Raw genomic sequence first — 26808 nt, 5'->3', positions numbered from 1 at the left:
GCTACAAACACACTTGCCCCTACTGGGTGGGAAGGCAGGTGCCGGAGTCCCCAGAGAGGTACCAGTACCACAAGGGTCAGAAGAGGCAGGGAGGCCTCCGTATTGGTGGCATGGTGGAGGTGGTGCCCTTGGAGCTGGGACTGGCAGTGGGAGGGAGGAGGGGGCTGACAGCAGGAGGTAGAAGGCGGGGGGTTGGGGGATAAAGGTGTGAGGCAGAGCAGAGGCTAGGCTCTGGGAGCAAAATGCAAGGCTGGCCTGAGGAAGAGTGAAGGGCCCACAGAAGCCAGAGGGAGTCAACAGGGAGCGGACAGCAGCCTGTATTGTGAAAGAGGTTCAAGCCTGGGAGGGGCCTCAGTACCAGGCTAGGGTCTGGGGCTTTCTTTGGGGGTACACATATAGCAGTCAACAGTCCTAGAGTATGCAAGAGTGACATGTATCATCTCATATGGGATTCTGAGCAGGGGCTTCCGGGGCAGGGGAGAGAGCCTGGGGTCTGGTTCCTACCTGTCCCGTCCTTGTGGGGCTGGTGGTCCTTCCCCACTGAGCTGTCCCTTCCTCCCGGGCTGTCCCTTCCACCCCAGTCCTGGCTCCACCTGCTGTGCAAGTGGGCCCTCAGACTCTCGATCATGGCCCTCCTCCAAGTCTTCCCTCATCCTGCCCTGGCAGCCTCTGTGTGTATGGTTCCTCATCTGAAATGGTTTCTAGCCTGGCATCACGCCAGCTGCTCCCTTGTGGACACAGACAAAAGGTCAACCTCTTCCCCAGAGTGTGCGGGCGGAACAAGAAAGGGTGATCCAGATTTAGTCTTACAGAAGGAAATGGAATGGTAACCTGCAGGAGAGGCGAAGTGGACAGGAGCCCAAGGGGCCAGGGTGAGGAAGCGGGTGGTCGGGGTGAGAGGCAGAGCAGTTATGGCTCCAGGAGCAGTCCACACTTGTTGTGTTACATAAGTACACACGTGATGTTTATGCTACATGACATCCGTACACAGGTAAGCTTTGAATGCTGAGCACTGACTATGCGCCAGATTTGCATTCTGGCTCACTTAAATTCAACTTCACAAGATGCCCATTTTATAGATGAGAAAGCTGAGGAAATGGAGAGAGCCAGCGTGGACTTTCTACAGCGGGAAATGGGATGGCCTTGCCAGCAGGTAATCGGTAGTAAGGGAATAACCCACTCCTCCTTTGGTTCTTCCTCTGGCCTCACATTCAGTCCCAGGTTTCTGACAAAGTCACCATCAGAAAGAAGGTGAAGTGCACATGTGGCCTGGGCCTTCCCAGTTCTGAGGGTCCCAGCCCTGGCTGTCCATTCACAAGCCACAGACAGATTCCAGAGTATGATTTTAGTGGACCTTGGGCAAGTCCATTTCCCTCTCTGAGTCCGTTTGCCTGCCTGTAAACGGGCATAGATGCATTCTGGGGCCCCTTGCTACGCTCTTGTAGTAATCATGGGCTTTATTTTGTGTACACTTGACGCTTGACCTCTGGGGCCTTGATGACCCTGGAGGGACTGCCCTCTTGGAGTTAGCCAATTCCAGTGATAGGCATCAACTTCCCTTCCAGTGTGCAGAGCCTGTACCCCAATCACCTTCTTTACCAGGCCGTCCCAGGCCAAGCCACTACCATCCTGCCCTAATCACTCCAGGGCCAGAGATCCAAAAACTGTGAGAAGCCTTCGTGCCCTAGAACTCACTGAAATTGGTTAGTTTGCCAGTCCTGAGCCTGCATATCCTGTCTCACCTCTTCCTTCCCCAGGTAACCACAATAAGGGCTCTTGCACGAAATTCCTCCCTCCTCCCTCCTCTTCTAACCCACCTTGAGCATCACCTCAGTGTGCAGGACCGTGGTGGGTATGCGTTCTCCTCCCGGGAGCTGTGAGTAACAAGTCCTGGCCATTGGCTCCTGATCTGTTGGCCTCACCGCACACCAAGTCTTCTACTACTACCTTTTAAAACGACTCCTACATTTATAAATTCTTTATTTACACTTTCCATACTAGGTGCTCTTTAGAAATAACCTGTTTTATCCTTACAACAGCCCAATGACAACTGCCGTCATTCCCATGTTCGAGAGGGGGACCCCAAGGCACAGAAACCTTAGGCACAATGCCTAAGGACAGCTGGCCAGTAAGTGCTGGGCTGGGATTCAAACCTACACTCTCTGGGTCCACAGTTCGTCCAGGTCTCCTGCCTGACATCCGAATGGGGAGCATTCCTACGACACTTTTCCTAAGCCGAAATGGCACAAAGCAACATATCCTGGGCTTTCTGCAAGTTGCATTAAGCCACTTTGCTTTTAGGAAAGACCTCCCCATTAGTCCCTGTTATTGTAGCCCAAACAAATTGGAGGACTTTCGCTTTTCCGTTACTATAGTAATACAGGATTTCCCTAAAGGTGAAGAGGCCCGATGCCACTTGCAGAAAGCCTGGGATACTCCTGTTAATATTCTGCAAAGCCACTCTCCCTGATTTGGCCATGCACAGACGAATAATCAGGCAGAAAACAAACTGAGCTCTCTGGAATCCCCATCCAGGAGGCATGAGGTTAGCTGTCTGCCCTGCTCTGGGAGCACGCAGCTGCAGTCTGGGAGTGTTCCTGCTCCCCCCGCTCTCAGGTTGTCAGGGACTGGCTGGGCACCAAGCGGGTGAAGTCCAGAGGGCACTGGCTGCAGCAGAACTGGACCCGCCATACCCTTCCTCTCCACGCATCTCCCCCACCTCGTTCCCGTCCACCTCCCACCTCGCACCTGGGCAAGGATTTCCAAACACACCCCACTGTTTTATTTCAGAAGGACTCACCCCAAGCTATGGAAGTGGCAAAGGAGGTCAGGACCAGAGCGGAGAGCCACATCGTGGACAGGCTGCAGCTCCAGCGCTTCAAGCTGTTTACACCACTTAAAAGAGTCTGTTGGGTCCCGCCCCATTGCCCTACTCCGCCGGCCACCGCCCCAGAGCTCTTGGCCACGCCCACCCAGAGTTTACCCTCTTTTCTCCAAAGCCAGGACAGAGTTTCTGATTACGGAGAGCCCCAGACTGATCCAGCAGCGTATTACATAAGGGCTTCTCCCTTGCAGAACTCTAGCCTGAGAGCCCTATGAATTTCCCAAGGCAGGCAGGAGCAGACAGATGCCTTTCAGGAGGGGGAGGCTTTGGTCCAGGGTTCTCAGAACAAGCTTGAAAATTAGAACAACCGCCAGCTGCTGGGGAACTCAGGACAAATCTGTCTCAGCTGTTTGGGCTTCTTTTCCATATAGTTCTGTGTTCTCAAGTTTGGAAACACCTTAAATTCATCCAGGTCCCCCCACCTCCCTTTTAAAAAAAAATTAATTTATTTTGGGGAAAGAGAGAGAGAGAGAAAATGAGTGAGGGGAGGGACAGAGGGAGAGAATCTTCAAGCCCCATGTGGGGCTCGATCCCATGAACCAAAAGATCATGACCTGAGCCAAAACCAAGAGTCAGACACTTAACTGACTGAGCCACCCAGGTGCCCTATCCGGTTGCCTTTTGATGCCTAAATTAACCTTACAATATTCCTGCCAAGCCACTCAGCCTCTTGTCACACACCTCCAGGTTCAGGGAATGCATTCTTTCTCTAGGCAGGGATCTTTGGGCAGAATATTTTCACAAAAAATGAACTCCAGATCTCCACAGTCCCTAGCTCTAATCATCCATCCATCATTCCACGTACTCAATATTCCATTTATTCATTCATTCTCCATTTACCAGTGTCTGACGAGATGCTACATAGTATGGATACAGAGATGAACTCAAGGGATATTCCTTCTGCTTACAGAGCTCAGCATGTAGTAGACAGGTGGTGGGCCACTGCGCAATGCAAAACCCCAAAACAGAGGGATACAAAGTGCTCTGGGTATACCTGAGAAAGTGTCATGTGTCTGCTGGAGGCACAAGAACGATGAAGCTGCTCAAAGCCTGTTTCATAGAATCACTGAATGTCCAACAGAAGGGAATTCCTTCAACACAGTCTGGTACAGCTGGCTAAGAGAATACTCTGCATTCATTCAGACTACTGATGAGCACCCCATTCATTGACAAGGACAGACAGTCATGATCTCTTGTGAAGGGAGAAAAGGAGGCTCTAAAATACTTGAGGTCGCTTTATAGGAGATGTTTCCTCAAAAATCAAACACAGAGTTACTATATTCTCAGCAATTCCACTCTTGGGTATATACCCGAGGTCACCAAGAACAGAGCCATACAAAAACAAGACACAAATAACAGCATTATTCCTAATACCCCAAAGTGGGAACAACCCAAATGACCATCAACTGATGAATGGATAAAGTGTGATCTAGCTACCCAATGGAATATTATTCAGCCATGAAAAGAAACAAAGTATGGACCCTTGCTACAACATGGATGGGCCAGGAAAACCGGTCACTAATGAGAGAAACCCGACACAGAAGGCTACTTGCTATAGGATTTTATTTACATGAAAAGCCCAGAATAAGCAAATGCATGGAGACAAAAAGATCAGAGGTTGCTTGGGGCAGAGGAGAGGGGCATGAGGAATGACTAATAATGGGTAGGAGGCTTCCTACCTAGGTGACAATGAGTGATGCGTGATGAGAGTGGTGGGATGTTCTGGGTTTAGATTGCACTGATGGTTATGCAATTATGTGAATATATTACAAAAAACACTGAATTGTACACTTAAAAATTTCAAGTTAAATTTTAACTTAATAATTTAACTTAGAAAAATATATTTAGCTTAATAAAAACTTAAAAAATGAATTTATGGTATGTGCATTATCTTTAAGATTTTATTTATTTATTTATTTATTGGTGGGAGGGAGAGGTTGAGGGGGAGGGAGAGGGACAAGCGGTCTCTGCCCTGATCCTGGAGCCTGATGGGGGCCTCACTCCCAACACCCTGAGAACAGGACCTGAGCCAAAACTGAGCGTTGGACAATTAATTGACTGAGCCCCCCCAGGAGCCCCATGAATTAACTTTCAATAAAATAAATACTTAAAAATCCAGTCATGTATAATATCCCATTTTAGTAAAAACATATCTTTGTGTAGAAAAAAAAAAAATCCTGGAAGGTGATACATCTATTTTATGTTACAACCATTTTCTGGCTGTCGTAGTGTGTTTTTACTTATTTATATTTTCCACCTCTACTCATTCAAGCATTCGTGTAATGAATATTTATTGAGGGCTCACTGTGTGGCAAACAAGGGGCAGAGTGCTTTGTATGCAGTCCCTCCCTTCCGTTCTCAAAGGAACCCTGTGAACTGATACCTCTATCTCCTGGGACTCACTCAGGCAAAAAACATAAGTTTAGGAAGAGCTGGGAATTGAACAAATGCTGTGTAACATTGCAGACCATACTCTTTTTTTTTTTTTTTAAGTATTTATTTGACAGAGAGCGATCACAAGCAGGCAGACAGAAATAGAGGAGGAAGCAGGCTCCCTGCTGAGCAGGGAGCCCGATGCGGGACTCGAACCCAGGACCCTGAGATCATAACCCGAGCTGAAGGCAGAGGCTTTAACCCACTGAGCCACCCAGGTGCCCTCCAGACCACACTCTTAACCAGTTTGCTGTGCTGTCCAAACCTTATTGACAAACCGACTTTGTCAGTGCCCTAAATGCATGCTCGATTTACCTGTGAGTGAGCGCCTACGGTTTCTCTCCCTAAGTGCCTCTCCATCTCCACCCTTCAAAGCAGCCACACCTCCCAGCTGACCCCTCCCGGACCCTTCCTTGGGCTGCGTGGGAGGATGAATAGAAATGGGAGTACTAGGATTCCTGGGACAGGGAGTGACTGGACATGCTGCTGGCTCAGCCTTCATGGTGGCCCTCTCCCAGCAGAGACAGACTTGTGGCAGAGAAGTCACTGGCTGGCCGGGTATCACAGGCCCCAAGCCTTCTACCTTTAACTGGAGACATGAGATGTATTTTTGTCAGTGGAGAGGAAGTAGATGTGAAGCAGGGTGGCAGGTCAGGTCTCCAGGCTGGTGCAATCAAAGGGCAGCTATGCCTTCTCTACGCTTGAACTACTCTCCTGGGGTCCTTTGGCAAGACTGCACTTGTCTGGTCAGAGCAATGTCAACATTCAAGAGAACTGAGCAATTAGCAGCCACAAAGCACATGACACTCAGAAAAGCTCATGGGTTCTTGGCCAAGGCCATGCGTTAGAGCTGAAATGAAATGAAACGAATCTGGAGACCTTATTTCAAAAAAGGATAATTTGCACTCATTTGCACTGTGGTAGGCCAGTAAGGGGAGCACTGGGATTAGGCGTGAGGTCTTAGTGACAGTGCTAGAGTCAGTCCCCAGAGGTGACCGCTTGGTTGAATGACATGGGCTGGGGCTCTTCCCTTCCACCTGGGAAAGAAACAGGAGTCTTTCTTAGGACTACCCTAAGAAAGAAGACCCCTATCTCTATCTTCACGGGACAATCTGGCTTGTCTTCCTAAGCAGACGAGACTGTTTCTAATCACTTAGCACACCACATCTCTCTCTCACACACACACACATACAACCATTATACCTGTTGCCCTGACGAGCTCATCTTTGCAGCCTGGGAACAAAGCCCTGGTTCTCTGCCTAAAGAAACCTGGAGAATGCTGTCTTTGCAAAATATAAAACGAGGAAGGGATTATTCTCCCGATCCCACTATTTAATCACATGCCTGCTCGAGACATTAGCCAGTTGTGCAAACAGAGGCAGCCACTCCCAGACCTTGCCATGTCTGGCTGCAGCCTGGAAACCCATTACTGGCTCATGATGATTGCGCAGAGTAATAGGTGAGGTTCGAGCTCACCATGCCATTAGATCACGCCATCACACCTCAGTTTTGCTTAACGTATATGGTCTGCTTGCATCCCATCAGCTCTGTACATAACACAGCTCTTCTTGCTTCGGTGGTGGTTGACTGCGTTAACTGCTTTTCCCTTGGGAAACTCCCTATGGTTTCTCACGTGGAGCTAGACGGTCTGAAGGGTAAAATCCTAGAAACTGGCCTTTGCTCTCAAGCGTTTAGACAGATCTTAGGGGAGAAGACACCTCTGAGACCTCCAAGTTATCCCCTACCACACCTCCCCAACAAAGTCCTCAACAGACACACGGAGAGCACCTACTAGAACAAACCCTCAGAGAACTATAAGCCATATCCTAGGATTGACTGAGGCAGAGCACCTGTGGGAAAGTTTGACCTGGGGGAGGCTTCACTCGCCATGGACATAGGGGTCATTGCACAAAGCACAAACCACTGGAGATGTCTCATCTCCTGCTGGCAACATTCATGCCATCCCCATCAGGCAATCCCATGGGACTGCCTACTTTAGCTTCTGCTGAGGTAGAATACATGGTAAGAGTTGGGTAACCCATGGTAGCAAACAGTCCCAGAATGTCAGGGGCTTATTTCGGCTGATGTAAAGATAAGTGGTGCTGCGCCTCCAATGATCTTCAACAAGGGGTAAGTCAAGGTTTTCTGTAAAGGGCCAGGTAGTAAATACTTGAGGCTTTGTGGGTCATATGGTCTCTGTGGCAACTGTTCAATCAGCTATTGTAGCAAAAGCAGCCATAGATAACACCTGGGCAAATGGACACGGCTGTGTTTCAATAAAACTTTATTTAAAAAACAGGTGGCCCGCTGGATTTGGCCCATGGGCCAGTTTGCTGACTCCTGATCTAGAACATGGCAGCTTTACCATCTTTAACTCATAGTTTCTCATGTTGTCCTGGGTGCCAATTCTAGTCAGCTGGAATTAGCACAGAGGAGTGAACGGGGTGGGGTGGGGGGGTTGGGCCAGGCCTGGCTGTGGACCTCCTCATCTCTACTCACAGTCCATTGGAAAGAACGTAGCAGCCTGGACAATATAATTGTAAGGAAAGCCAGGAGATAGGGTCTGGTTGTGCGCCGAAGGAGGCTGGACAGATTTTAATGGCAATGCCTACCACAAATAATAATATCCATTAAATCATCAATTAGATACTAGGGATTTTTTTCCCTAACACACAGCAAAATGAAGACATAACCATCATATAATGCTTTAAAGTTTATTTGTGCACCATCTGAAATCATCTTGCAGAACTCCGGGAATAAGTGTACTATACTTTGGTAAACAATAGCATCTGTATTTCTTTTATTTAAATTCTGATAGCCTGATTGTAAACCTAGTTCCTGCTTGCTTGGGCTACTCTATAAAGGTTTCCTTCAGCCCCTTAAGAGTAAAGAAAGAGAAAGGGTGAATCAGAAAGATACATAAAAATGGAAGCCCCAGGAAGTTAAGATTAAATTATATTCTGAAAACGGTCCAGCAAACTGAAATCATTACAGATTGTATTATAGACATCTGGGTGATACAGTAACCTTGAACGAGAGAAGTGTTTTGTGTGTTTTCTTATGCTGAGCATTGTTGGGGTTTATGTCTATGAATGTCCAAACCGTCCATGACTTCTGATTAGGCAAGGCGTTACGAGGTGAGCACGATTTGAAACAGCAAAGAAGAGAGCATGTCAGCACTGGGGCAAGGTAGTTCTGGAGGCTTCTAGAGGAGGTCACTTGGGCCAGAAGGGCAAATGGAGGACAGAAGGCTTGAATGGTAATCTAAGGGGAGCTGGCTTTCACCCTGGACAATAGGGAGCCCTTGAAAGTCTTTAATCCTGGGAGTGACAAGAGAGAAAGGGTGTTTCCGAAAGTAGAATCTGACAGAAGCAGGCAAGCCACTGGAGAGGTCAAGAGGGTTCCTCCTAAATCCTCACTGGGAGGTGGGAGGTGAGTTCTCTCCAGAGAAAGCTAAGATCTCTGCCTGAGGAAGCTTGCCCACCAGGCTCCCACAGGCCTCTCAGCAAGAACAGTGACATCAGCTTCTCTGAAATGCTGGACTGCACAAAGCTTTGCCCAGATCGAAGACCTATCAAGGCTGATTCTCGGTTCTCACTTTAGAAGGTCCTGAGGGGCCATGAAGCCTTCAGAGTGCCTAACAAGCTGGTTGACAGCTGGGGGTGGGGCATCGCAACCTCATCCCCAAGTCACTATCCTTCCTGTGCCTACATGTCTTTCTATGGAGCAAATCAGGGGTGAACACCAGGGAGCGGTAGAGGGAAGGATGAGTCAGTCAACCCCCTTCGCTGTGGCACCTAAGTTCCAGCGGCCTCTCATATAAAATGTCATTTCAACATACCATATGTTTCAACATACCATATGAAACATATGTTTCCACATACCAAGAAAATGTCATTTCAACATGCTAAGAAACACGAACCTCAAGACATGCAAATTACAGGCCGACTCTCAAATGGTCCTGATCAAAATGGCAAGGACTTCTACTACTGCTGTGTTCGTAGTTGTGCCAAGTATGGACAAGAGTATGGGAGAAATGAGAACAATCGCTATGAGTGAGAAACTACGACAAGCTTTCTTGGGGCCAATTTTGGCAGAATCCATCCAAACACTGCCAAACGGCATACCTCCTGTCCACACTATTCTCTAATCAGGAATAATTCTGAATGAGCCCGAAGTTGTGTGCATCAGAACGTCTGCCTCTGTGACACTGACAGTAGTAAAAACTGTGATGTAATTGGAGAGACCAGCTATAGTGACTGCCCAAATACTTCATCAAGTATTCCAACTATGGAAAGCTATGTTGTTGTCAAACATGGAGAAACATATATATTTTTCATTTATTCACCTAAAAAGCATGTTTGCCACTTCCTATGACAGAGGGACCAGAAATTGCATTTCTTTCCACCCTCTCCCCCACAAAAGCTCATAAAATAAACTCTTGGAAGGCACAAGCATGTGTACATACAGAATGGAAGAGGAGATGATAATGACATCAGTATTTTAGAAGTGAGAAGGTGGGACAGAGGAGTGACAACTGCCTTTAGAGCAGAGAAAGGGAAAAATCTATGCATGAGGAGGGAAACCCCCCCCCCCGCCCCCGCCACACACACACTCAGACTAATACATTCACAGTGGAGGCAGCAGAAAACCCTCTGGATTTAGAACTACTGGGTACCTGTGAAATTGGGGTGCATCTACCCTCCCTTATGCACATGGGAGTGCAGCTCTCCCTTCTGAGATCTATCCCCCAAACCAAAGTTCCCACATGTGCTCTGCCTCTGCTAGTCCCAGAACTGGTTGAATCTGTGGAATCCAATCACTTGATTACAACAGAGCCTCCAAAGAGCCTTGCTAATATCAGCATAGTGTGATTTCTGTCCAGAGATCTGAGTGTCAAAAGGAAAATGTTCCCTGAAGTTCAAGGAAATGGTGCAGTCACAGTGACCCTCGATGAAGCCAATGCCGGTCACCTAACCCTGCCCTTCTATTACTAACTGACCATCAGTGGTCCACAGGAATACAACTTTTGGAAATCAATTGTTACTTTATAGAAAATAAAGCAAGGAATTTCTGTAAAGCAAGGAAACATAAAGAATAAGGATAAAAGTGAAACGAATCCTTTAGAAAAATACCAAGTGTCAACAACAACACGGAAGAACTAGAAATTTCTTACTCTGCTGGTACGACAAGTCTGCACGACCACTTCAGAAAACTCGTGGAGTGCCTACCAAAGTTGACATGTGCTGGTGACCTAGCAAAGCCACTCCCAGGTAAATATCCAAGAGCAATGCATGCACATAGTCATTAAAAGACACGATCTAAAGTATTCGAGGCAACTCTTTTCATAATAACCTGAAACAGGAAATTCTCCAAATGCCCAGCACCAGTAGAATGGATAGATTTTTGGCATATTCACACAAATAATGACTATGCAGCAGCGATAGAAACCTGTCACCACCTGCACCACCACGATGCAGATACACCTCCTCTCCCACCTCTGCCCACCTGGGACCTGCAGCCAGGGCCAAAGGGCAGGGAGCTGGGCTTTGTGGTTGGCCAGAAAGGTCAGAGTGTCAAGGGTCCTCGAGGGGAGGGGAGCAGTAACAGGGAGTCACCAGGGAAGGGACCCTTTCCTGCCCATCTCAGGCGGGCTCCTCGGGCCCCAATTGGGAAGTACAAAAATTAGGAAAGAAAAAAGCCTGTAGGTCCCAACCTCTGCTCTGCCTGCGAGTGTAGTCATTGGAGTCAGACTTTGCAGGTAATGGGCTGGAATTGGCCCTTTTCCAAGTGTTACAGAGAAAAGCAATGATGATAAGTAGTATTGGTTTATAATTTAACCATTTTGTTGTTGTTTTTGTTTTTAACCTTCGAAGTTGTACAGTATCAGGTCACCCGCATCTCAGGAGCCTCAGAGGGGAGGAGAGCAGTTTTTCCCCTTTTATAATGCTGCCCTCTGCTGCACAGTAGGGAATTCACAGACAAAGATTTGGTTTGTCTCCAGAGTTTTGTTGGATTTGATTTGATTTAGGGATTCAGGTCCAAGATTGTAAGGGGGGTGGGGATGGGAAGGAAGCATGGAAAAAAGGAAGTTGTTTAATTTACAATAAGAAAGTATATAAGTATTTTCTGTTTTTACAGTGGTGAGATAACAGGTGAGTGGGAAATGCATGCATCTGTGTTGTTGATGAGAAGGAAGTGAAGGGACCCTTTGGGGAAGTGAATTTGTAGAACATAAGAAGAGCAATTTAGGGGCCCCTGGGTGGCTCTGTCAGTTAAGCGTCTGCCTTCGGCTCAGGTCATGATTGGGAAGTCCTGGGATCAAGCCCTGCGTTGGGCTTTCTACTCAGTACGGAGTCTGCTTCTCCCTCTCCCTCTGTGTGTGTGTGCATGCTCGCTCTCTCGCGCGCGCGCGTGTAAATAAATATTTTTAAGGGCAATTTGAAAAGGGCATGGTCTGTGACTGGGCCCATCTTCTGCAGATCCAGATGGCAGGAATAATTTTACAAAGTAAAAGTACTCATTCCCAAAGCTGCTCATCAAATTCTATCCATAAATGTTCCAGGAGCAGGCTACTGGCTGGAGATGGGGATACATCCACATCAGACTGATATGAAAAGCTGATTCTCTGAAGATCCTCCAGCAACTTGGAATGCATATATCATGCTGTGACTACTCAGCACTTCTTAATCAGGGGGGGAGCATCTAATGCCTAAAAGGGAAAACATATGTTTCTTGGTCCCATCCAAAAAGTTTCTGGTTTGGTTGGACTGGGGAGCGGCTTGAGCAGTGGAATTTTGGAAAAGCCCTTTGGGGTGATTCCTCTACTTACACCTCTGATAAGAAACCCTGAATTAAATGGAAAAAAAAAAAAAGCAGGATGCCAAATAGCATTTATATTTCAGCTTTAACCCAATACAACATCTGATGGCACGTGGACAGGAATAAGGCAAGAGGGCCCTGTATCTAGATGCGTTGGAAATATGCTCCCTCTTGCAAGACACCTACCAAAATTAGAACTGTATTTGAGGATGCCGGGACTGCGTGCAGTATATAAATAAGTGTAATGTCATTTAATATGATAGTATTTTAAAAAATGAGTTGAGTGGTGTTTTCTAACTGTTAGTTTAGCCAAATATCAGTGTAGAAATTAGCCTTCTGCAGCTGCAGAGGCAACTGAATTTCCAGCTTGCTTGTGTGTGGCTTGGTTCCTCTTCCTAGAGCCAGAAAATGCCCCAAGTACTGTTGATCAGCCCTTCCGCAACCACCAAAGCCAGAGACACTCCAACAGATTTGGACCCTACGCTGAGGGAGACAGGGAGCATGGCAGAAAGAGTCCTGATCTGGAAAGACAGAGATTCGAGGTCTGGTTTTGACTTGCTACTAATTCACTGAGTGATTTTCAGTGAATTCTTTCACATCTCCATAGGTTTCCATAAAATGAGAGGCCAGGGGTCCAAAGCTTAACATCTTTGGGAGTCAGGTAATATCAATGAGTGAAATGGACCCAGGCACAAGACAAATTAAATAACTTCACTTTTAAAGAAAATCTTCCACCCACCCTTACAATCTTAGACCTGAATCACTAAATCAAATCAAATCCAACAAAACTCTGGAGACAAACCAAATCTTTCCCACAAAGGGGAATAGTGAGACTGTGAAAAAAGGTAAAGGGGTGGCCACTACTCCGTTCCTACAGGTTGTTCCATCAGGGTCGCTGAGAAAAATTGTGCAGGTTGTGTACTGCACAAGAGCACTAGTCCAGAGGAGGTACTGTTCACATCACAGATGTAGATCTCTATCAATGATGAGATGATGATTTCCTGGAAGATGCCTATAGAAGGTTTTGAAGAAAGGATACTTTCTAATTTGTACGAAGGTGATGTATGGGCTATCAGAAGCCCTGGTTACCAGGCTGGAACGCAGCTCCAGTGTTGCCAGAATTCTTCTTCCCCCTTCTCCTCTTCCTCTTCCCCTTTTCGTTCTTTTTCTCTGGAGGGGCTAGAAACATGGCTTCTAAAGTGAAATTCCCCTGATTTCATATTAATTGGAAACTAAATCCAAAACATTTTTGACACCTGTGGGCTAAACAAAACATTTCTGGGGGCCACATTGAGGCTAGGAGTTGGAGATCTCTGACCCAGAAAAACACAACATTACTGACATTTCAGAAACTCTCCTACTCCATGCACTTCGCATGTAATCCTGAAGCAATCACAAAGAAAAACTAATTACCCTGGTAAATTACATGGATAGAATAGGGATTATGTAGTTATCATATGAATTAAATTAAATATCAGATTATATTAAATATATTACCATTTTAAATAAATATTATAAATGAATAGATAATTCTATAAACATTAACTTAAATATTAAATTTTAATATGATATAAAAAGTAAAAGTACGGGACGGCTGGGTGGCTCAGTCCATTAAGTGTCTGCCTTCAACTCTGGGATTAAGCCCAGAATTGGGCTCCTTGTTCAGTGGGGAAGCTGCTTGTCCCTCTCCCTCTGCCTGCTTCTCTGCCTACTTGAGCTCTCTCTCTCACTATGCTCTCTCTCTCTCTCAATTAAATAAACAAATATATATATATATATATGTACATAAACAAATCTATCTATCTACCTATCTATCTATATAAATTCTTTTAAAAAAAGTAAAAGTGCCTCCTTCAAATGATGTATCACAATACTCTCCCTACCTATCATCTGGTTAACTTCAATCCATCCTTTCTCCAGAGAAAATCTCCTAAGATACGCATCTCAGTTAGGTTCCCCTGTTGTACTTACATGAAACACCTGACTCTCCCTAAGTGAGATTTTCAGATTTGTCACCAACTACACACTTGTGTGGATGTCGGCTTATGGTGTATCTGCTTACCACTGGTGGAGGGCGTGTCTCGCTCAACACTCTAGCCCCAGTGGGGATATGCCTGGCACATATCAGGCACCCAGTGTAGGTTTATGGAGGGTTGGATCAGTCTATGTCCCATCAGGCAAACATCTTTTCTCCTTGGTGTCCTCCCTGACCTGACTTTGTCATCAGGTGTCTGACTCCTTGGCTCCTGACCTTGGAGGACCTCTGGTTTTAATTGCTGAGAAGGAGGCTCTCTGGCCACCCCACAGGCTCTCTGGCCACCCCACCCCTCCTCCGCCTCATATCTCCTGAGCTGGAGAAAAGGCCCAGTTTAAGCCATCGAGGTTGAGGACATCCATGCTTGGCTTGTGGCAGAAACCTGCCTGGATAGGAGTTGGAGCACTCAGATTTCAGGTAACATACACCTCTGATAGGAAGTGCACTTCACCTTGGATGCTGGGGGTTGGGGGAGAGTTTTGAGTACAGAATTAAATTCTGCTCCCCGTACATACTTCATGTTCTGATTTTGTTTCCTCTTAGTAACAAGATCATTATGATGCCAACTAATAGGCCGGCCCTCCTACAGATTTATTGAAGAGATCTGGTAGTGTTCCAAGGCAAGCAGCTTTGTTTGATATCGAAAAGAAGTCCCCTAGGGATCATCCCCACGTCCATAAAACATCAGTAAAAGCAGCTGATTTCACAAAGTAGCTAAACACAAAAATGGAGCTAATGATCGTGGGGGAAACTGCAGAAGGAAAATCAAAAATCACACACAATTCCTCGGGGAGCAGAGAAGAAGAAAGGTAGGAGCAGAGAAAGGGAGAGTAATGGGGGAGGAGGACCCGGGAGGGCTGTGGAAGGGGACATGATCAGAGGGAGGGTATCTGACCAAAACTCCACCTCCCGTTCCTTCAGTTTCTGTCCCACGCTCACATTCAAGTCCAGCTTCAGGTACTGCTCGCTCTGACTGTAGGCTGGCCACAGGGGCAGGCCTTCCCCGTTAGGGTCCCTGGAAGTGAAGGCAGAGACGAGGATGAGATTTCCATCCTCCAGCACCTGACTGTGGGGGAGCTTGAGCGGGGGTGTGTGGGGGTGTGGGGAGGGTATACTAAGGGGAGGCGGGGGACAGGGCTCACTTACCCGGTCCGCGCAAAGTTGGCCCAGTACCTCATCATCTTCCTGCTCAGCAATTTCTCCTTCTCCGTGGCTCCTTCTGGAGGAGACAATCACAAAACCCAGCTCTCACACGGATTCACCAGAAGGCCAAGGTGACTCAGGTGTGCTGAATGGCATTCCCATCTCCCTTCCCGCGGGATCCGCTCACCAGCCCACCAATCAATGTACTCCTTTTGCAGCCTCATGTACAAAGGCCCAGAGCAGCAGGGGCTCGCCCAAGGAATCATGGCTTCTGAATGCTCAAGGAGGCCCAACACCTAGTTTCCCCTTCTAGCCAGTGCTCTTCCATACATTCCTGCAAGGCTGCAAGCTCCCTGGGGACAGAGACCAACACCCCCCCCCCCACCCCTCCGTCTCTTTCCACCACTCCCCGCCTCAGTTAATTATTGCATTTCTTTATTGGAGAAAGTAATATTTGCTAAAAGTACAAAATGCAACATGCAGGAAGGGCATCTAATGACAATAAGGTTCCCTCCCATCCCTTCCCTCCAGACCCCCAGTGCCCAGCCTCAGAGGTAACCATAGCTACCAGCTCCTCGAGCGCCCTCCAACGGCAGGCTGGACACGTACAAGGGTTTAAGCGGACACCTTGCTACACATTCAGTATGACAGGAACACATATTCTGCGTCTTTTTCTTTTTACAAAATCGTATCCAGGAGATAGTTCCACACTGTCGCTTAAAAACCTTCCATTTATTGCCGTTTATTATTCTCTAAATGTATAATGCATGAATATTTATATATGCAATCCTATGTAAATATATAATTCATGCACCCAGTACTCTCTTGGTGGATCTTCACAGCGTTTTCAGTCTTTTGCTGATAAAAGCAATGCAGCAGCACATGCCTATCGTTTTGCCTGTGCGCAAGTATAATTGCACAAAAAAATTCTAGACATTGGATTGCTTGGGGAAAGACTATCTGCATTTTAAATTTGGAAGTTTTGCATTAATATATGAAATTGTCTGTCTCCCCACACCTGCTCAAATACATTATGTAAAATGCATTGCTCTTCCCAACCTTGATAGATGAAAAAGGCTTCCTTAGTCAAGGTTAGTGTGCAATCTTCTTGTTATGGGTGAGGTCATGCGGATTTTGATGCTTAGAAGTCACTCACGTTTCCTTTTCCATAAACTGTCTCTTTGTATCTGTTAGCCACTTTTCCACTGGGCTGTTCTTTTCCCACTGACTTTAGGAGCTCTTTAGATATTAAGGAATTGAAACTTTGATACACATGTGGTTCATTTTCTCCCATTTGGAGAGTCCTGTGCCCGTCCCACAGTATGAGCTCAGTGATGGCTGCTCGTAGTACAGTGACATTTATTAAGCACTCACTGTGTGCCTTGTGAAAATTGTCTCACTGGGTCTTTATCACAACCCAAGAGGCAGCTGTGTTATTATCTGTATTATTAGAATGGGCACAAATAAATGATGTAACGAATAAACCGCAGCCCACAAACATACTTGTGCGGAGCACAAGAGGCCAGCATGACCTGGTCAAGGGCCTGGGTCGTGCAATTTCTTTAACGAAATATTTTAGTGATATCTGTTGTGTGTAGTTGCTATAAATTTTTTTGGTGGATAACCTCATCTGATTGGCTTCTTATTTTAGGCTCTGAATAGGTCATAAGTTCAGGAACAGATGAGTGAACCTTGCTAGTAGCAGTGCACAACATCTACATTAGATCACCTAGGTCCAGAGGACTTCGGGAGTTATGAAAAACATGGGTTGTTGGGTTTTGTTGTTTTGTGGGTTTTGTTGTTTTGTTTTTGTTTTTGGGTTTTTTGTTTTTTGTTTTTGGGGGTTTTTTTTGCCTTTTAAAGCCCTGGGTGGTAATCTCATCGATGGCTCTGGAAAGGGCAGGGAGGGTAAGATCGGTGGTCAGAGACAAGAAAGTGGTTCTAATTAAAAATAAAATTAGATTGCATGAGTGCCCCCAGTGGTCCAGCCTTTTAGGCTTTAGCACAAAGAGAAACATTTATCAAGCAAATGCTGACAACTCCTTTTCATCTCGGTTTCTAAAAATAAGAGTGGGGGCATTTTCCAGGGAATGGCTGGGTCTGTAAACTGTAGATTACATTCCAATGCACCAATACCAGGGGGCTCTTGCATCACGTCAGGTGGACCAAGGGCTTTTCCCCAGCTTATCCCAAGCTCAAGGCCCCACAAGAGCAGAAGCCCGCCCCCCCATGCCCCCCCGCCCGACTCCTTACCGAACATGACGACGTCGCCTTTGAGGAAGGCACCTCCAAAGACGAAGCGGATTTCATCAGAGTGATCGGCTTTGACGAAAGCTGGCCTTCTGTCCTTTAAGCACTGGGGCCCGTGTTGAAACTCGTAGAAGTAGACAGGTGCGCCAGCATCTGCACAGAGGAAGGAGGGGGCCTGTGGCCAGCGCCCAACGCGGTGGAGCAGGGGCTGACCCTGTGTTCCCATTCAGAGGGCCTGCCACACCCGTGGATGGGATGGCTCAGAGACAATGCGGACTTGAACCCTGCTAACTTCCCTCTTACTTATTAGAGGCTAGTGCTTGCTACCACAGCAGCCCCTTCCCCCGTGGTGACAGGAGCTCACTAGCCCTCAGGGCAGACCGATTGGGCAAAGAGGTCTTGGCTATAAGCCTTTCCTCCTGAGCAAAGAACTACCTCCCACCGATCCTGCCTCAACTGTCCCAAGACAAACCAAACAAAGTTATTCCCTGCTTCCAACATTCCTTCTCCTCACTTCTGCTAAAGGTCTTTGCTTTTAACTCCTCCTCACCCCACCTTTCCCTGCATCATCCATGTTTCTCTCCTGGACCACTGCCATCAGCAGAGTCTCTGTTAACGCACACACACGTGCATGCACATGTGCGCACACACACAGAGACACCCACAAACACACATACTCTTGGTCTCAGCTTCCCCTCTAGCTACTGACTTATATTTCTAAATCCCTTCTAGCAAGAACCCCCAATACTCATTATGTCTGCTCCCTCCCCTCACTCTCTCTCTCTTAATTGAAGTGTCACTTACGGACAATAAAAAGTGCAGATTTTAATTACATGGTTTGATGAGTTTTTGCAAATGTATACACATTCCTGTAACCACCATGCAAGGGTATACAGAGCATTTCTATCACCCTGGAAAATTTCCTTGTGTGTTTTTGTAGTCACTCTATCAAGGGACAATCAACGCTTTTATGGCTCATCACCACAGATTAATTTTGCCTGCCCTTGACCTCCACATAAATGGGAGCAACAAAATATATATACTTCTGTGTGTCTGGATTCTTCTCCTGGGTGTGGTGTTTTTGAGACTCTTCCATGTTATCTCATGTATCAGTCATTGATTCCTTTCAACCACCAAGGATACGCTATTACTTGAATATACCACAGTGCATTTATCCACTCGTCTGATGATAGACTTTTGGGTTCTTTCTAGTTTGGTGCTATTATGATTAAAGCTGCTATGGATGTCCATACACCAGCAAGGACATATGCTTTCATTTCTCTTCAGTGAATGCCTAGGAGTAGAATGGTTGAGTAATAGGGTAGGTATGCACTTAATTTTATAAAAAGGGACAGTTTTCCAGAATGGTTGTACCATTTTATGTTCCTTCCAGAAATACATGATACTTCTGAATATTCCACACCCTTGAAAGTACTGGTGGGCGTGGTTTGTGTTTTCAGTATTAGCCATTCTAGTAGGTGTCCATGGTTTCCTCATTTGGGGTTTATTTTGCATTTTCCTGATGACTAATAATTTTGAGAACCTTTTCATGAGCCAAAAAAGGCTTTCCTGTATCTTGTTTTGTGAAGTGTCTTTTCAAGCCTTTTATCCATTTGCAATTGGATTATTTGTCCTTTCATTATTGACTTGTAAGAGTTCTCATATGCTAGATATGAATTTTTTGTCAGATAATTATGTTGTGAATATTTTCTTCCAGTCTGAGGCTTGCCTTCTCATTTTCAGAGCAGCACTGGGTTTTTGGTTGGTTGGTAGTTTTAGGTAAAATACACATAACAGGGGCGCCTGGGTGGCTCAGAGGGTTAAGCCTCTGCCTTCAGCTCAGGTCATGATCTCAGGGTCCTGGGATCGAGCCCCGCATGAGGCTCTCTGCTCAGCAGGGGGCCTGCTTCCCCCGCAGCCCACCCCCCCCCGCTCTCTCTCTGCCTGCCTCTCTGCCTACTCTTGTCTCTCTGTGTCTCATAAATAAATAAAATCTTTTTAAAAAATACACATAACATAAAATTCACCACTTGAACCATTTCTAAGTATGGTAAATCAGTAGTTTTTAGCACATTCAGAATGTTGTACAACCATCACCACTATTAAGACCTAGAACATTTTCAGCTCCCCAAGCAGAAACCCCGCACCCATTAAGTAGTCACTCCCTATTTGCCCTTCCTTCCTGTCCTTTGGAAACTGCTTTCTGTCTCCATGGATTTGCCTATTCTGGACATTTCATATAAATGGAATCACACACGTGGCCTTTTGTATCTGGCTGCTTTCACTGAGCATAATGTTCTCCCGATTCAGCCATATTGTAGCAGGTGGTGGTCTTATAGCCAAATGATAACCCATCATATGTGTATACTATGTATATACTATGTGTATGCCATTTTTCAGCTGATGGATCTTTGGGTTGTTACCACTTTTTGGCCTCTCCAAATAAGGCTGCTATGAACATGCATGTACAATTTTTGCTTGGCCATCTGGTATTCAATTATCTTAGGTCTATGCCTAGGAGTGGAGTTGCTGAGTGATATGGTGATTTTATGTTCAATTTTGTGAGGAACAGCCAAACCACTTTCCACATCACATGGACCATTTACCAGTTCCACCAGCAGCTCATGAGAGTTCCAGTTTCTCCACATTCTCAGTAACACTGTTATTTTCAGGTTTTTGTTTGTTGTTGTTTTTTGTTTTTTTTTCTTAAATTATAGCCACTTTAGTAGGTATGAAGAGGTGTGTCACTGTGGTTTTGACTTGCATTTCCCTGATGGCTAATAATATTGCTCACTTTTTCATGTGCTTATTAGTCATTCATATATCTATTTTGGAGAGATGTCCACTCACTCCTTTGCCCATTTTTGAATCGACTTGTTTGTTTTTTTGCTGAGTTATAAGGGTCCTTTTATTTTTCAAATAATAAACACTTATCATGTAAATGATTTGCAAATATTTTCTCCCATTCTATGGGTTGTCTTTTTACTTTCTTTATATTGCCCTTTGATGCAAATTTTTCATTTTAATAAAGTCCAATTTATCTGTTTTTTTTTCTTTTTTGATGATACTTTTGTTGTTAGAGCTAAGAATTCACTGTAATTTTCAACCTCTTTGTGTCTTTGGTTCTAGAATGAGTCTCTTGTAGACAGCACACAGTTGGACTGTTTTTATAATCCACTCATTCTGCAATCTCTGCCTTTTGGGAGAATCCATTTACATTTAGTATAATTACCGACTATGAAGGACTTACTTCTGCCATTTTACTATTTGTCCCCCATATGTCTTATATTCTTCTTCAATTCTCCCATCACCATAATATTTTCCAGGGTACCACTTTGATCCCCTTGTTTCTTTTATCATACATACATATTTTTTGTTATTTTCTAGGTGGTTGCCCTGGGGATTACAATTAACTTCCTAATTCATAATAATCTATTTCAAACTAATACCAACTTCATTTCAATAGTAAACAAAACTTTCCCCCTTTATAGCTCTGTTTCTTTATATTGTTATTGTCACAAATGGCATCTTGATGCATTGAATGTGAAAACAGATTTATAATTATTATTTTCTACAGTTGTTTTTAAATGATGTAGGAAAACAAAGAGACATTAGAGAATCAAAAATAAAACAATACTGACTTCTGTAAGTAAACATAAGTAGTGTAAGCACCATGAGAAGTGTTTTCTTTCTTCTTATGGATTTGAGATACTGTCTAGTGTCCTCTTGTTTCAGCCTTAAGGACTCCCTTTAGCATCTGTCAGGCAGGTTTACTAGTGACAAACTCTCAATTTTTGTTTATCTGGAAATGTCTTGATTATCCCTTCATTTCTGAAGATAGCTTTGATAGACATGGAAATCCTGGTTGGCAGGCCTTTTTTTTTCCCCCTGCACTTTGAGTATGTTATTCTGTTGTCCCTGGCTTCTGTGGTTTCTGTGAAGAAATCAGCTGTTAATGTTATTGAAGCTACTTTGTACATGATTAGTCTATTCACTTTAACTGCTTTCAGGAATTTCTCTGTTTTTGGTGTTTGATTGATTATAATATGTCTCTACATGGATCTCTTTGAGTTTTTCCTACTTGTGATTCAGTGAAATTCATGGACATGAATATTTACATATTTCATCAAATTTGAGACATTTTGATCATTATTTCTTTAAATATTATTTTTACCTATTTTTTCTTTCTTCTCTTCTGGTAGTCCTATCATGTATATGTTGGGATATTTTATGGTGTCCCACAGGTCTCCTGGGCTCTGTTCATTTTCCTTCATTCTTTTATCTTTCTGATGCTCACAATGAGTAATCTCTATGGATTTATGTTCAAGTTCTCTGTTTCTTTCTTCTCCATGCTCAAATCTGCCACTGAGTCCCTCTAGTGAATTCTCCATTCCAGTTGCTGTATTTTGCAATGCCAGAATATCTGGTTCTTTTTTATAATTTTATAAATTCTCTATTGCTCCTCTATGTGGTGAGACATTATTTTCATGGTTTCCTTTAATTTTTTATATGTGGTTTCCTTTATAGCAATTTGAGTATATTTAATAGTTGGTTTAAAGTAGTTAGAAAATCCATTGTCTGGGGTTCTTCGGGGACAGTTTCTATTCATTTCTTTTTTCCCTGTCTGGGGCCATACTTTCCCATCTCTTTGCATGGCTGTTGAACAGTGGAGATTTTGAATATTATAATGTGGCAACTCTGAACATCAGATTCTACCCCTTTGCCACGGTTTACTGTTACTGCTTTTTGTGGTTGCTGTTGTTTGTTTGTTGAGAAATGTTTCTGTACTAATTTTGACTATTCTTCATCCTGTGCGGCCACCAAATTCTTTTTTCTCTTGTTATCTTCATGGTCAACTAATAATTTTATGGGTCAGCTGAGATTTTCATAAGTGCCTAAAACAGACAAAATCTCCCAATCTTTGAAGACAGGCATTATGTGTGTGTCAGAGCACACCCTCAACACTCAGCCAGACAGTCTACAATTCTTATTTAGCTTCCAGTTTCTGTATGAGAAGAGCCTTCAGGTCAGCCAGATATAACAGCTTAGGGCCATCTCAGGTCTTTTCTAAGCATGTTGCCCACTCTAGACAAACACAAAGCCTTCTAAATTCCCAGGGCTATGAGGGAGCTCCTCAAGCCTTTATTCCCAGAACATTCTATTGCCCAGCTTTTCCTCCCTAAGTATTGTCTATTATTTATTCCAACTGTTATCCCTTGTGTTTGGGGGCAGCAGCAAATACATTTATTTATTTTCATTTTTCAGAGAGAGCATGCACACATGTGCACATGTGAGTGTGGGTGGGGAGAGACAGAGGGAGAGGGAGAGAGAATCTTAAGCAGGCTTCATGCCTAGTGCAGAACCTGACACAGGGCTTGATCTCACCCCCCAGAGATCAGAACCTGAGCTGCAATCAAGAGTTGGACGCTTAACCAACTGAGCCACCCAGGTGCCCCAGCAAATGCATTTACTTTTAAATGTTGGTGGGAAATGCCCTCCAGGTAGGTGCCTAATGCCTGAGAGAGTTCTGGATTAGGTGAAATGAAAGCAAACCCTTTGAGCTTAGTTGTTTAGGGAGCCACCAGATAGATCAAAGAAAAAAAAAAAAAAAAAAAAAAAACCAAAACACAATTCTTTGAGTGTGAGATCCTTTTTTCTCCTTCCAGTACTAGAAACCTATTCTATAAATGTGGGCTGCTGTCTTTAAGGCCACTGCCTAACTGGTATCAAGAAATGGGGCAGAGTAAGTTGAAATGCCATACTCTCTCACTGAGACCTTATCTTAATTAAATGTTCACTTGCTTGCGATAAACCCTTGATATGTTTCCAGGTTCTGATCAAATTGATTCTGACAGTACTTACCAGTTTATTCACTGCTTTTGGGGTGGAACAGATTTTTGGAATTCCCTCCTCCACCATTTTTGCTAACATTGTTAACAGTGTTTTTTGATGAGCAAAAAAATATGTATTAATTTTTCTTCAGTGCAATTTTAGATTTTACATTTGGATCTACAACTCAATTCACACTGATTTTTGTATATAGTGTGAGGTAGCGGGTTGAGGTTTACTTTTTCTACATAAATATCCAGTTATTCCAGCTCTGTTTGTTGAATGGAATTTTCTTTTTCCACTAAATTATCTCAGCACCTCTGTCAAAAATGGGCTAATTATCTTCTGGACTCTCTCTACTCTATCCTTCAGTCAATACCAGACTTTTTAAATTCCTGCATCTTGAAAATTGTACTTGAAATCAGATGACTTGTAAGCCCTCTAACGTTGTCATTCTTTTTCAACACTGTTTCAGCCATCCTTGCATTTCCATGTAAAGTTTTAAAATCAATTCATTCCTTTTTTTCAAAACCACTGGCTGAGATTTTGAGATTGTGATTATTTTCTGAAGATCAGCTTGCTTTTTTCTCATGAATCCCATTTTAACCAGACTTTGACATATATCATCTCATCACAATAGTTCCCATCAAGGTCACCAGTGACTCCTGTGTTCCCAAATTCAAGAGTCAATTCTTGGTCCTCATTCTCTTGTCTCCTCCATAGACTTTATGATACAGAATCCCAGAGCTCCCTGAAACTGCTATCCCCTACCCCGGTTTATCTTACTTATATTACCACCTAACACATATACATTCTATCTTTACTTCTTTGTTATCAGTCTCCCCAGCTAGAATCTGAGTTTCATGTAGGCAGGGTCTTTGTTTGGTTCACTGCTGTATCTCTAGGGCCGATGATACTCTTAGGCACATGGTAGGTTCTGGATTAAAAACAAAACAAAGCAAAACAAAAAACTGGATGGGGCACCTGGGTGGCTCACTGGGTTAAAGCCTCCGCCTTCGACTCAGGTCATGATCTCACGGTCCTGGGATCAAGCCCCACATAGGGCTCTCTGCTCAGCAGGGAGTCTGCTTCCCCACTCCACCCCCCTCTGCCTGCCTCTCTGTCTACTTGTGATCTCTGTCTGTCAAATAAATAAATTTTTTTAAAAAAGAATAAAAGCTTGAAAAAAAAAACTGTGGAAAGAGGAGGAAAAGGGGAATGGAAGAAAAAGAGAGAGAGGGAGAAAGGAGGAGAGAGAGAGAAGGAATTAGGGCAGGGAGGGAGGGAGACGAGGTTTGTATCCCCACAAATAATACTCTTTTTCTGATTGTTCCACTACTCCTTAGAGCTAAAATGCTTGGGAAGACAAGACTCCCAGAAAGGAGTCTGGGAAATGAGTTCTCTCAAGTCATGGGGAGATGAGAATTTTCTGCACAGTCCTGAAGGAGAAAGAGAAGAAACAATAGAACTGGCCAACATCCCTGAACACTGAAAGGCACGGGAATTGCAAAAGTCAGAGTGCAAAGTTATATCCCACGCATTCTTGGGAACTCCCTCTCACTGAGCGAACAAAAGGTAGAGCAGGTGGCCAGTTATCAGGCCACAAGACTCTTGGCAGTCACTGGCGTTACTGGACTGTGACCCTGCTGTACGGTGGGGGGTGTTGGTACTCAGAGACTCACCTCTGTGATATCGAGCTGTGACCAGCCCAGGGACCACAAAGAACACATCTCCAAGCAAGTCCAGAAAACTATCTCGTATCTCAGCTGGGGAGTGCTTGTTGGAGAAGTATTGATCAGCCACAAGGTATAAATACTGGTTGGGGATGCGCTGTAAAAAAAAAAATCATGGTCACAGGAGACTCAGGTCAACAATAGCAAACACGATGAGCATTTGCTTGGGTGGAAATGATTCTGGGGTCTTTATGTGCAATGTTTCATCTAATCCACACAGTGACCCTATGGTGCAAATATCAAAATTAGCCCCATTCACAGATGAGGGAACTGAGGCTTTGAGAGAGTAAGTGGTTATCCAAACTGGTGCAACCATTATTCTTCCACAAGTCTATATATGCAGCCGGAATGCATGCTCCTAATTAGAGTACTTCCCTGAGATGTTTCAGAAACACCCATCCCTGGCAACCAAGGGTGGGACTCTTCTAAGCGTATGCCTTCGCAGCTACTACTGGGGCCCTGCTTCTGGAAACAGTGCTGCCTCCAGTCCATTGCTCTTAGATTTGAACTAGTCTTTGGTTGGAGTTCCCTCATCCATAAAAAATGGGTTGTTTGGAGGATTACATGAGATCTGAAGAAAGAAAGGTGCTGGCTGGCACAGAGCCTATCTTCAGTTCCATCAGTCCCCCCTGAGACCCACTGCTAAATCCCTGAACAGGACCTTCTGTGCTTTCCTGACTCAGCACGGGCTGCCTCCCAGGCTTCCATCTCTCAACTCGCCCCGAGCAAAAATGTCAGCTGTTGCAAAGTAAACTTCATAAAAATGCAGGGTCTGCCACACTGGTGAGGTTCTTGGGGACCTGGGGGTCTGAGAAGTGCTGGCACAAGTCATGGCACCTCTACCATCACCCTCTCACCCGCCACATGACAACAGGCATAGCCAGGCAGAAATTTCTTTAGAATTTGGGGACAGTATAGAGCACACCAGGGAGCACTGCTTAGACCACTCAGCGGGTCCTCTGAAGGCTGCGTGTTTTTAATCAGACCCAAAGCAACTCCAGGCTCTGGTGCAAGTGAGTGCCCCTGATTTGGACCATATGACCAGCAGACCCCTATGAGCTCAAGTTGTCCAAGGTGGGTACAGTGCTCTGTGGAGCCTTCGGCGAGCCCTAGTGGGACAGTCACCCTGCACTCCACTGGGATTCTAGAACAAGGCTCTGTCTTCTGCATCTGAGAATAACTTAAACCTTTGAAAAGTATTTCTTGCTCTGCCACCTAGGACACACTGCACGCCCCTCCCGTCCTTCCTGGGACCTGCCTCAAGATCCCTTCTCCTCTTGAAGTAGCCTCTGCTTGAATTTTCCCCTTTTCTAAGGCCAAGATCAATGAGGCCATCCTCCATGAGGTCATCTCCAATCCAGCCTGAAAGGTCCCGCTGTCTGACTTGCAATTTAAGTATCTCTCAAACCTTAGTCCTGATTCTCATCATTGGACAGCCCAAACTCATCAAACATCCCCTCTGAGCCTTGAGGCCTGAGATATCCCCTGCCTCCAATCTGGCTCACTCTGTGTCCAGAAGGCTCTTTCCAAAATGGGAATCAATCACGTCACTCTTCTGCTCCCAGCCCCCGGGATGAGCTTCACATTCCTTTCAGAGCATATAGAAGCTGGAAGCTTCCTTCTTGAATGGCAGCCAACCCCAGTAGCTGATCTCACCACACTCCTCTGCTCCTAACTGC

General features: G+C 45.0%; 2 protein-coding genes across 4 annotated transcripts in view; both read right to left on the bottom strand.

Annotated features, from left to right (window-relative positions):
* Positions 1-2957, bottom strand: part of CES1 (carboxylesterase 1) — a 30721-nt gene extending 27764 nt beyond the window's left edge. Inside the window, exon 1 of the mRNA XM_059153706.1 lies at positions 2801-2957. Coding sequence (XP_059009689.1) covers positions 2801-2852 — 52 coding nt within the window. The 5' untranslated portion in view covers positions 2853-2957. The remainder of the gene's footprint in view (positions 1-2800) is intronic.
* An 11784-nt stretch (positions 2958-14741) lies between these two features.
* Positions 14742-26808, bottom strand: part of CES5A (carboxylesterase 5A) — a 28210-nt gene continuing 16143 nt past the window's right edge. For all 3 annotated transcript variants that reach the window (XM_059152090.1, XM_059152092.1, XM_059152091.1), the window contains 4 exons: positions 25079-25226; positions 17571-17720; positions 15321-15393; positions 14742-15189 (listed from right to left, as the gene is read on the bottom strand). In XM_059152090.1, coding sequence (XP_059008073.1) covers positions 14940-15189; positions 15321-15393; positions 17571-17720; positions 25079-25226 — 621 coding nt within the window. In that variant the 3' untranslated portion in view covers positions 14742-14939. The remainder of the gene's footprint in view (positions 15190-15320; positions 15394-17570; positions 17721-25078; positions 25227-26808) is intronic.

The sequence above is a fragment of the Mustela lutreola genome, chromosome 16 (genome assembly GCF_030435805.1).
Source record: "Mustela lutreola isolate mMusLut2 chromosome 16, mMusLut2.pri, whole genome shotgun sequence".
Lineage (NCBI taxonomy): Eukaryota > Metazoa > Chordata > Mammalia > Carnivora > Mustelidae > Mustela > Mustela lutreola.
This window is presented reverse-complemented; position numbering and strand designations above follow the sequence as displayed.